Source organism: Tachyglossus aculeatus, chromosome 18 (assembly GCF_015852505.1).
Source record: "Tachyglossus aculeatus isolate mTacAcu1 chromosome 18, mTacAcu1.pri, whole genome shotgun sequence".
NCBI classification, from domain to species: Eukaryota; Metazoa; Chordata; class Mammalia; order Monotremata; family Tachyglossidae; genus Tachyglossus; species Tachyglossus aculeatus.
In genome coordinates this window covers 24,962,683-24,974,930 of record NC_052083.1, presented here as the reverse complement: position 1 = coordinate 24,974,930, position 12,248 = coordinate 24,962,683, and the positions used below count along the sequence as shown (strand labels likewise).

The 12,248-nt window shown below is 45.4% G+C and overlaps 1 protein-coding gene across 1 annotated transcript in view; it reads right to left on the bottom strand.

Annotated features, from left to right (window-relative positions):
* The window catches only part of OCA2 (OCA2 melanosomal transmembrane protein), a 207,786-nt gene that overhangs the window by 144,419 nt on the left and 51,119 nt on the right, over nt 1-12,248 (bottom strand). Inside the window, exon 9 of the mRNA XM_038760386.1 lies at nt 7,280-7,433. Coding sequence (XP_038616314.1) covers nt 7,280-7,433 — 154 coding nt within the window. The remainder of the gene's footprint in view (nt 1-7,279; nt 7,434-12,248) is intronic.

Genomic DNA, 12,248 nt, shown 5'->3' with positions numbered 1-12,248 from the left:
GCAGTGAAGTGACTTGCCCAAAGTCACACAGCTGACAATCGGCGGAGCCGGGATTGGAACCCGTGACCTCCGACTCCAAAGCCCGGGCGCTTTCCACTGAGCCACGCTGCTTCTCGGTGTGTCCTAGTGGAAAGAGCACGGACTTGGGAGTCAGAGGACCTAGGTTCAAATCTCAACTCTGCCACTATCTGCTGTGTGACCCTGGGAAAGTCACTTTTCTTCTCTGGGCCTCCGTCACCTCCTCTGGGGATTAAGACTGCGAGCCCCATAGGGGACATGGATTGTACCCACCTTTCGATCTTGTATCTACCCCACAATGTAGTCCTGGGCCTGACACACAGAAAGTGCTTAAAAAATACTGTTCAAAACAAAACAAAAAAAAGAGAAGAGTTAATGAACGAGACTCAGAGTAGTCAGTGTGTTAGGAGAATCAGGTGAGGTCATCGCTGGTGAAACTTTCCGAAGAAAACACTTCTGTCACTCCAAATTGCTTCCCTCTGTGGTCAGGGACTGTATCCAACCTGATTATCTTGTATTTAATCGTATTTATTGAGCGCTTACTGTGTGCAGAGCACTGTACTAAGCACTTGGGAAGTATAAGTTGGCAACATATAGAGACAGTCCCTACCCAACAGCAGGCTCACAGTCTAGAAATCCACCTCAGTGCTTAGAACGGTGCTTGACGCATTACAAAAGCACTTTATAAATACCATACAAAGTGAGTAAAAGGTTTTCTTTCATTTTGTTAAGTTTTTTTAAGCAGATGTTCTAAGAAAACTAAAATGAAGTAGAAAATGACTAAAGAGCACTGGAAGCTCTGTTTGAGCAGACAGTTTAATCATTTTGGTTCGATATGATAAAATGTATTTCTTTTAAAATGAGAACTGTGTTGGCTCCCTTGTTGTGATGATCCTGCTAGAAATATAATTTCTAAACTATTATGAAATATATAAAGAACAAAACAAAGTATCGTTTCTCCTTCTGGAACAGAGTTTTTCATTAAAAACTAGTATCTCGGCTCGCTTAATATCGACTCTTTTATACAGCACGGGCAAAGAAATTTTAACTCTTACGTCAGTTGACGAGATTAAAAGTGACTCACAAAACTCAAGATATAAGAGTTGTGACCATCAGATTACATTTTTCTTTTACTATTTAACTTTGCGTTAGGATCCAAAGGAGAATTTGAGTTCTCCCTGCCCTGAATTCCTTGCTGCTTCACTATAAACCCATAAACTAGGATCAATTCCAGCCATTGTGTATTTATAAGGATTGAAGGAAGAGACAGATCTCTAAATTCCATTAATAAAGCTGGGTGGGCTTTGATTCAGCTGTTACCCACCAACAGGCAAGATAAATACTGTTAAAAGTTCAAATACCCACTCCGCCAATTGTCAGCTGTGTGACCTTGGGTGGGTCACTTAACTTCTCTGTGCCTCAGTTCCCTCATCTGTAAAATGGGGATTAAGACTGTGAGCCCCCACCATGGGACAACTTGATCACCTTGTAACCTCCCCAGCGCTTAGAACAGTGCTTTGCACATAGTAAGCGCTTAGTAAATGCTATCATTATTATTATTATAAATAGGCAGGATTTAATTCAGTACACAAATAGCGCGATACAAGGAAAACTAAAACCAGAAAGTAAGATTTACCCCCAATAAAGTAAAAAATTATAGATTGTGAACCCCTACTTCTCTGGCCTACCTGCCCAGCAGCTTAATTAAGGGATAGGGACACATTTGGGCCTAGTATTACAAAGGGAGAAGAGATCCTCACATAACCACTCCTAGACTGTGAGCCCATTGTTGGGTAGGGACCGTCTCTATGTGTTGCCAACTTGTACTTCCCAAGTGCTTAGTACAGTGCTCTGCACACAGTAAGCGCTCAATAAATACAATTGAATGAATAAACCAGCTTAGGGAAGAAAAGAGGGAGAGCAAAATCAATATCCACCTGTCTGTGGCGCAGAGGTCATTCATTCATTCATTCAATCATATTTATTGAGTGCTTACTGTATGCAGAGCACTGTACTAAGCGCTTGGGAAGTCCAAGTTGGCAACATATAGAGACGGTCCCTACCCAACAACGGGCTCACAGTCTAGAAGGTCAGAAGTCTATCCCTTGGCTTCCTAGGAAACGTAGCCTCTCCTTTCTTCCCCTACACTTCCCTTGCTGAGCTTCAACAGGGTCTTTCAGATGATGATGACGATGGTGGCATTTGTTAAGCGCTTACTATGTGCAAAGCACCGCTCTAAGCGCTGGGGAGGATCCACGGTGATCAGGTTGTCCCACATGGGGCTCACAGTCTTCATCCCCATTTTACAGATGAGGAAACTGAGGCCCAGAGAAGTGAAGTGACTTGCCCAAAGTCACACAGCCGACAAGCGGAGGAGCCGGGATTAGAACCCGTGACCTCTGGCTCTCAAGCTCTTTCCACTGAGCCATGCTGATGTAGCATTGCCAACCCTTTCAACTTGCTGTTTCTTGATCAAGAGCCGATATACAGCCCACAATTTTGGGGCCAGAAACCACTCAATACTCTCAATATGTCAGCAATACCGACAGATTCTCTCCCTTACAAATGAAAATATTCAAGGGATTTGTTCCTGTCTTTTTTCATGGAACACTGAAATTTGTTTGCGAACCACAGATAGAAAACCCCAGCTTTGCATCACTGGGGTAAAACTGATCTTTCACTTTTCTCTTTGTTAGAAAGAAATTCCATGTCTGTCTCCCACTCTGGTCTGCAAGCTCATTCTGGTCTGCAAGTTCACTGTTCTCTCCCAAGTGCTTAGTACAGTGCTCTGCACACGGTAAGCGCTCAATAAATACGATTGACTGACTGACTGAGAGCAGGGGGAAGTAGGGAACAGCCAAGAGGGGAGCAGGGAGAGGGATAGACAGAGTCTTGGCCCACGGGGGAAGGCTGAGGGGAAAGCCACCCACCAAAGTTAGGTCCCATGACACTCATTCATTCATTCAATCCTATTTATTGAGCACTTACTGTGTGCAGAGCACTGTACTAAGCGCTTCCCTGGGTTCTCTCTCTGCCCAGCTCAACTGCGGCTGGTCAGGAATTATAAATGAAATATTGTACATTTTTCATTTAGATGAATGTCCCCCTTTAGACTGTCAGCTCACTGAGGGCAGGGAACATGTCTACCAACTCTGTTCCACTGTACGTTTTGTACAATCACTTTGTACAGGGCTCCACACATGGCAAGCAATCGATAAATATGATGATGATGGAGCTGATGAAGATTCTTGCGGGTGCTGGGGTGCAGGAAGGGGGATAAATAAAGGGAGCAAGTCATGGCGACGGAGAAGAGAGTGGAGGAAGAGGAAAGGAGGGCTTAGACAGTGAAGGCCTCTTGAAGGAGATGTGTCTTCAATAAGTCTTTAATAATAATAATAATAATAATAATAATAATAATAATAATAATGACATTTATTAAGCGCTTACTATGTGCAAAGCACTGTTCTAAGTGCTGGGGAGGTTACCAGGAGATCAGGTTGTCCCATGGGGGTCTCACAGTCTTAATCCCCATTTTACAGATGTGGGAACTGAGGCACAGAGAAGTGAAGTGACTTGTCCCAAGTCACACAGCTGACAAGTGGCAGAGTAGGGATTCGAACCCATGACCCCTGACTCCAAAGCCCGGGCTCTTTCCACTGAGCCACGCTGCTTCTCTCTTCTTCTTTAAAGGAGGGAGAGTAATTGTCTGTCAGATTTGAGGAGGGAGGGCAATGCAGTATGGGAAGCAGCATGACCTAGGGGCAAAGACACAGGCTTGGGAGTTGGAGGATGTGTGTTCCCATCCTGGCTCTGCCAATTTGACGGCTGTGTGACCTTGGACAAGTCACTTAATATCCCTGTGCCTCACTTACGTCATCTGTAAAATGTGAATTGAGACTGTGAGCCCCACGTGGAACAGGGACTGTGTCCAACCTGATAGACCTGCATCAACCCCAGCACTTAGAACAGTGCTTGGCACATTGTAAGCGCTTAACAAATACTGTATATAATTATTACTCCACGCTAGAGACAGGACGGGGGCCAGGGATCAGCGGCGAGATAGATGAGTTCGAGTAACAGTGAGAAGGTCAGGATTAGAGGAGCTACCCTCCCTCTATTTCTTCTCCACCTTCGACATCATCAATTGCCAATACAGCCGGCAACCTTGTTTAGCTTTTTATTACGATTATTATTAATAATCATATTTATTGAGGGCTTAGTGTGTGCACAGCACTGTACTAAGCACTTGGGAGAGTACAATACAACATTAAACACATTCCCTGCCCACAACAAGCTCACAGTCTAGAAGGGGAGACAGACATTAATAAAAATAAATAGATGGGTAGATAAATAAATAATTAAATAAATAAATAACAGGTCTATGCACAAATGCCGTGGGGATGGGAGAGAGGATGAATAAAGGAGCAAGTGTGAGCGGCGCAGACGGGAGTGTGAGAAGAGGAAAGTAGGGCTCAGTCAGGGAAGGCTTCCTGGAGACGACGCGCCTTCGATAAGGCCTTGGAGTGGGGTGAGAGCAATTATCCGCCTGATATAAGGAGGGAAGGTTTTCCACGCCAGAGGTAGGATGTGGGCGGGAGGTAGGTGAAAAGATAAATGAGTTGAGGGTGAAGTGTGCAGGCTGGGTTGTAGTACGAGAGCAGTGACGTGAGGTAGGAGGGGGTAAGATGGTTAAGTGCTTTAAAGCCAATGGGGAGGAGATTTTGCTTGCTTCTGAGGTGGACGGGCAACCGCTGGAATCTGTTCCAGTGCAAAATCATTTTTCTCAGTTGTGGAGACACCAGCCAACCCCCAACCAGCATATTGTGAAGTCAAACGCAGGCCAGGAAGACACAAAACATCCAGGAGGGGAGGGGAGGCTGTGGGGCCTCTTTCGGGGAAGACAGGGTCAGTGTGGTGGCTGGAATACGGTTATCACCAACGGCTGCGGTGACCCATCATATTGTCCCATCAAAACCATCCCAATGTCACTATCCTAGGACCACCTAGTACAGATTAGCAAGTCATGTGTGCAAGAAGGAAGACGTCTCTGGCTCCTCTAGGTTGAAAGATTTGATGTGCTAAGAGTAATGGGGAAACCAATCGGTGGGAGAGACAAGAGAGAGAGTGAGAGGACTTGTGGAAGTTTTGTTTTGTTTTTTCTCTCATTCAGAATTCAGGATACAACTGGTCAATATCAGAGGAAGGAAGCTTTGCTAAAAGGCATTGCATGAAAAACCTCACTACATGTTTTCTCGCATTTGAAGTCTTGAGACAGATCGCCCCCGAACCAATTTGACTTGAGGATCAGTTTAAAGTCCAAGAGCAACACTGTCTCTCCTTCGGCCTGCTCGTATCGTCTGATTCACACCTGGGCTCCTGCTCTGTCCACAGGCCCTGGATCAAGTACTGAGGATTGGTGGCCTACTCTAATAGATTTATTGGGATTCACCCCACGAGGATTCCAAGGCTGGGATACCCTTGGAGGTCACACGGATGGTGTCTGACAACACCACTCCCACAGCCTTCAACCCAACCCACGGGGTGCTGTTCTTAGGAGCTTTAATAAAACTGAAAAAAACGATAATGAGGAAAAAGGTGAAAACATCAGGACGACTGAGGGGAAGAAAGAGGGAGAGAGAGATTGTTTTTCTCTTTCTCTGTTTGTCTTTCTCTTTTTCTCCAGGTTTTCTGGTAGAGTGAAATCTCATTAATCCCTTTTTGTATCCTCCTCTTCCATTTTCTCCCCCTTCCTGAGTTACTGTGTTATCCTCTCCCACTCTGGAAGCCCACAGCTTTGGCCTGGGATGGCTCCTCAGCTCCTCGTTCCTTTCTCCTTCAGACACACTCAAGTCTCTCCTATTCTAAAGTCTTCTTTCAGTCTCACAGGCCCAACTATCGCCTCATTTCCCTGTTCTCAAAGCTGTTCAAATTGTTCAAATGTTTTGCTTTTTTATGGGACTTGTTAAGTACCCACTACGCGTCAGACACTGTATTAAGCGCTAGGGTAGATACAAGCTACTTCTTGTATCTCTCTCTTTCTCTCTGTTTGCCAGGCCAGCCTTGGTCATTCATTCATTCAATTCTATTCTGTTTATTGAGTGCTTACGGTGTGCACAACACACAGTACAATACAACAACAAGCGGGCACTTTCCCTGCCCACAGTGAGCTTATAGTCTAGAGCTGGGGGAGACAGACATGAATAGTTATGGAATTTGTTCTAAGCACTGAGGTAAGTACAGTACAGGCAGATCAGATACGGTCCCTATACCAACGGGGCTCACAATAATAATAATAATGATGGTATCTGTTAAGCGCTTACTATGTGCAAAGCACTGTTCTAAGTAACAGGGTATTTAATCAATATCTGTTCTCCCTCCTACTTAGACTGTGAGCTCCCTGTGAGACAGGGACCGTGTTCCACTCGATTAACTTATATCTATCCCAGCATTTAAAACAGTGTTTGACATACAATAAACGCTGAGCAAATACTCTAATAATTACTATCTCTATTATCTTTAATTCTATTCGTTCTGACGACTCTGACACCTGTCTACATGTTTTGTTTTGTTGTCTGTCTCCCCCTTCTAGACTGTGAGCCCGCTGTTGGGTAGGGACCTTCTCTATACGTTGCCGACTTGTACTTCCCAAGTGCTTACTACAGTGCTCTGCACACAGTAAGCATTCAATAAATACAACTGAATGAATGAATGATCCCACAGTTACGGAAACTGAGACAGAGAAGTTAATGACTTGCCCAAGGGCACACAGCAGACAAGTGGCAGAGCTGGGATTAGAACCCAGGTCCTCTGATTCCCAGGCCCAGGCTCTTTCCACTATGCTTCACTGCTTGCCCGGGGTAACAATCTTACCAAATTAGCTCCGCGGCATCTATTTAAATTTGATTTGAACCACTCTTGGTTTCAGGCTGATTTTAATATCGGGCACTCCACTAACCAAAAGAACTAGTGATCACTAGCCAACGGAGCTGAAGATCCTTCTCAAAAGCACTCACTATGCAACTCGGGAGAACAAGAATAGAAGTAGTAGGATAACCATTTCAGTTCCGGATCCGTGGATCCGTAGGCCGACTGCTCCAATAGAGCTGACATCATTCAGAAGCATTGTTGTTGAAGAAACAAAAAGGCATCAGTTGTAACTCAATCAAATGCACTCACCTCAGCAGTGACACACATTCACGGCTAAGGGCTCCTAGATTCCAGAAGGGAAAAAGAAGCTGGGAAAGGAAATTGCCTCATTTACCTCAAATATGATCAGCACGTAGACGCCTGCAAGGATGACAAAGGCAATGGTCACTTGGGTTTCTATGCTTGCCCGCAGGTACTGGTAAGTCACAGAGAGGGGGACGACTTGGATTTCCCGGAGAGAAGCATGGATGCTCAATGAAATGTCCTCTCTGCACAAAGACACAAACGGGGTCAATTGGGTTAGGGGAAAAATTGCTCTGACATAATAATAATAATAATAATGATGGCATTTATTAAGTGCTTACTATGTGCGAAGCACTGTTCTAAGCGCTGGGGAGGTTACAAGGAGATCAGGTTGTCCCACGGGGGGCTCACAGTCTTAATCCCCATTTTCCAGATGAGGTCACTGAGGCCCAGAGAAGTGAAGCGACTCGCCCAAAGTCACACAGCTGACAATTGGTGAGGCCGGGATTTGAACCCATGACCCCTGACTCCAAAGCCCGGGCTCTTTCCACTGAGCCAGGCTGCTTCTCCGACGTAGACCGTCAGCTCACTGTAGGCACGGAATGTGGCTGTTTATTGGTGTACGGTACTCTCCCAAGCGCTTAGTACAGTGCTTCGCACACAGTAAGGGCTCAATAAATGCAATCGAATGGACGGACAAACGAAAGGAAACCCGTCCCCTCCTCTTCCCTTTTAGGTTCCAAATCAGGCATTATTTAATATGCTCTATAAGTGCCTCCCAGTGTCCCTCTAATGGCCTACCAGATTCGCACATATCTATAATAATAACGATGGCATTACAGTGCTCTGAACACAGTAAGCACTCAATCAATACTACTGATTGATTGATTGATTGATTGATTGAAATGATGATGGTATTTGTTGAGCGCTTACTATGTGCCAAGCACTGTTCTAAGCCCTACTGGGGATACAAGGTAACCAGGCTTTCCCACATGGGGCTCGCCATCTCGGTCCCCATTTTCCAGATGAGGTAACTGAGGCACAGAGAAGTGAGGTGACTTGCCCACAGTCACACAGCAGACAACTGGCAGGGCCGGGATTAGAACACATGACCTCCAGACTTCTGACAGAGCCGTGCTCTATCCACTGTGTCATGTGCGCTTCTCTACGCTCCTTACTATGTGTCAGGCACGGTTCTAAGCGCTGGGGCCGTCAACAAACGCCGTTGAGTCGTTTCTGATCCATAGCGACTTTATGGACTTTATCCATGAAGTTTTCAAATCATCGGATCATCAAGGGCTGGGATAGATACAAGGTAATTAGGTGGGAGTACCTAGTAGTGTGCAGAGACTGTTTTGTGTTCTCCGGAAAGTACAACAGAGATAGAAGACACTATCTCTAACTATAAGAAGTTTATGACCAAACAGGCGAGAAAAACACTAACTAATCTGCAGATAGGAGGAAGTAGCGCTTATAGAGCAGAAAGTAAACTAAAAAATACAGAAGTGCAAATGGGAGACTGTGAGTACATCAGTGCGGGAGCCTTTCCTAATTAAGCCCCTGTTTTCCCCGGCTTGCTCTCTCTTCTGCGTGATTTATGCACTCGGATAAGTCACCTTCGGACATCTGTTCTTGACCCCACTCCCGACCCCTCAGCACTTATGTACATATCCTTAAATTATATATCATATATTACTTATTCATATTAATATCTGTCTCCCCCTCTAGACTGCAAGCTCATAATAATAATAGTAATAATGTTGGTATTTGTTAAGCGCTTACTATGTGCGAAGCACTGTTCTAAGCACTGGGGGGGAATACAAGGTGATCAGGTTGTCCCACGTGGGGCTCACAGTCTTCGTCCCCATTTTACAGATGAGAGAACTGAGGGACAGAGAAGTTAAGTGGCTTGCCCAAGGTAACAGAGCAGACATGTGGGGGAGGCGGCATTTGAACCCAACCCCGCGTGTGTCACACTGAGCCGCACTGCTTCTCATTATGGGCAGGGAACAAGTCTGCTAATTCTGTTGTACTGTGCTCTCCCAAGTCTGTAGTACTGTGCTCCGCACATCAGAAGCCCTCAATAAATACCATTTTTTGAGGCGACTGAGATGATTTAACCTGGGAAGAAGAAAAGCCAGGCCTGGGATAGGTGGCATTTCAAAAGGGCTTTGAAGATGGGGAGAGCTGAGGTCCAGCGGAGGCAAGAGGAAGCATATGAACAAATGGTCAGAGGTAGGAAAAGCAAGAATAGACACACGGAGTAGGGGAACTTGGGAGAATTGAAGCGTGCAGGCTAAGTCACAGTCGAGTGGATACGGAAGACGGAGGGAGCCAACCAATCAATCCATCAATTGCTTCGTGAACTGCCAACTATGCAGAGCACGACACTAGTGCTTGGTTGGAAGACAACAAGAGAACTAGAAGATATGATCCCTGCCTCAAGAACCACACAATCCAGCAGGGAATATGAAGACTAAAATAAAAATACAGGTCGGAGGAAATAATAGCGAATACTAGAGAGGTGTGGCCGAGTGGAAAGAGCACAGTCAGAGGACCTGGGTTCTGATCCTGGCTCCACCACACATCTGCTGTGTGACCTTGGGCAAGTCACACAACTTCTCTGTGGCACAGTTCCTTTGTTGGTAACCGTGGTGATTCAATCCCCGTTCTTCCTCCTATTTAGATTATGAGCCTCACATAGGATATAATAATAATAATAATGGCATTTATTAAGTGCTTACTATGTGCAAAGCACTGTTCTAAGCACTGGGGGGTTACAAGGTGATTAGGTTGTCCAGTCTTAATCCCCATTTTCCAGATGAGGGAACTGAGGCACAGAGAAGTGAAGTGACTTGCCCAAAGTCACACAGCTGACAAGCGGCGGAGCTGGGATTTAAACCCATGACCTCTGACTCCAAAGCCCATGTTCTTCCCACTGAGCAACGCTGCTTCTCTTATTCATTCATTCATTCATTCATTCAAACGTATTTATTGAGTGCTTACTGAGTGCAGTGCACTGTACTAAGCGCTTGGGAAGTGCAAGCTGACAACATATAGACGGTCCCTACCCAACAGTGGGCTCACAGTCTTGATGACCCTGTCTCTACCACAGCACTTGGGACAGTTCTTGGCACAGAGTAGGTGCTTAATAAATACCACAATTATTATTACATTTAAGTTCATAGGTGTTCAGAGGTTGAGGAGGGGGAGAGAGGTGTGAGTTCCCAAGTGTTTAGGTTGACACACAAGGGCTGGAGTGTCTGATGGGGGAGAAGGGGTAGGAAGGAGAGAGATTAACCAGGAAAGGCCTTCTGGATGTCACTTCAGAAAATGCTTTGAAGACGGACGACGGCAGTCATAGTAGCAGTAGCATTTACTGAGCATCCACTTGGTGCGGTGCACTGTTCTAAGCCCTTGGGGAGTACAGAATAATAAAATAACACATTCCCTGCCCACAGGGAGCTTACAAGGTAAGTGTGGATACAGAGAAAACACATTTCCAACTTGAATGGCGACAATAAATTAACTGAGCTGGCATATAAAAATAAGTTCTAAGGAGGGGGAATATATGTTCCTAAGTGCTAGGGCCTGAAGGAAGGAAGGAAGGACGCAAGCAAGGGATAAGGAGACATGTAAGTGGCACAGTGAGCAACCTGGCTTAAGAATGATCAGCTCTGTTTGCTACAGACCGAAATGGGCCTAAGAGTCAGAGGGCCTGAGTTCTAATCCCAGCTTTGAGACTTGCCTGCTGTGTGACTTTGGGCAAGTCACAATTTCTCTGTGCCTCAGTTTCCTAAAACTATTAAATGGGAGAGCACTACCTGTTCTCGCTCCTCCTTGGACCGTGAGCCCCACGTGGGACAGGGACCAACCTCAGGAATTCTTATCGACCCCACTGCTTAGAACAGTCGTTGACACCTAGGAAGTCAATAACAAGTACGATTATTACTATTACTATTGAGAAGCAGCGTGGCTCAGTGGAAAGAACATGGGCTTTGGAGTCAGAGGTCACGGGTTTGATTTCCTCTCCTTCTCCCCATCCCCCCCACCCTACCTCCTTCCCCTCCCCACAGCACTTGGATATATTTGTACAGATTTATTACTCTATTTATTTTACTTGTACATATTTACTATGCATCCGTGGGATTTGAACGCATGATCTCTGACTCCAAAGCCCAGGCTCGTTCCACTGAGCCACGCTGCTTCTCTAATTTTTAATCTAATAAATTTCTGACTTTTAATCTAATAAACTAAAAAACAACAACAACGATGATGGCATTTATTAAGCGCTTACTATGTGCAAAGCACTGTTCTAAGCGCTGGGGAGATTACAAGGTGATCAGGTTATCCCACGGGAGGCTCACAGTCTTCATCCCCATTTTACAGATGAGGTAACTGAGGCCCAGAGAAGTGAAGTGACTTGCCCCAAGTCACACAGCTGACAAGTGTGAGCCCGTTGTTGGGTAGGGACCGTCTCTATATGTTGCCAACTTGTACTTCCCAAGCGCTTAGTACAGTGCTCTGCACACAGTCAGCACTCAATAAATACGACTGAATGAATAGTCTTCCTCCTACCCCTCTGACTGCCTTTCTGGAGTCTCTTTTGTTGGGTTCCTTTCTATTTCTCACCCCCTAATCCTGGGTGTCCTAGCCGTACCCCAATCCTCCTCTATGATTAGCTGTGTTTGAGGTAAGTGGAGGCAAAGCAGCTGATACTTAATCCAATTAGCCCCCCCTCATCCTGCTCCAACTATTTATAATTAATTTAAACCTGCTTGCCTCCCTCATGAGATTGAATGTCCCCAAAGAGCAGGAGTTGTTCTTTGGCTTTCGGTTTACACTCCGAAGCGTTTAGTACAGTGCTCTGCACACAATAGGCAGGTTCGTTCATTCAGTTGTATTTATTGTGCATTTACTGTGCGCAAAGCACTGTACTAAGTCCTTGGGAGAGGGCTCAATAAATATCACTGGTGACAGTGGTGTTACAAATCGATTCTCAATTATTCAGAGAATTTACACGGATGAGCGGATGCCTCCAAAAACCTAAAATCACTTCT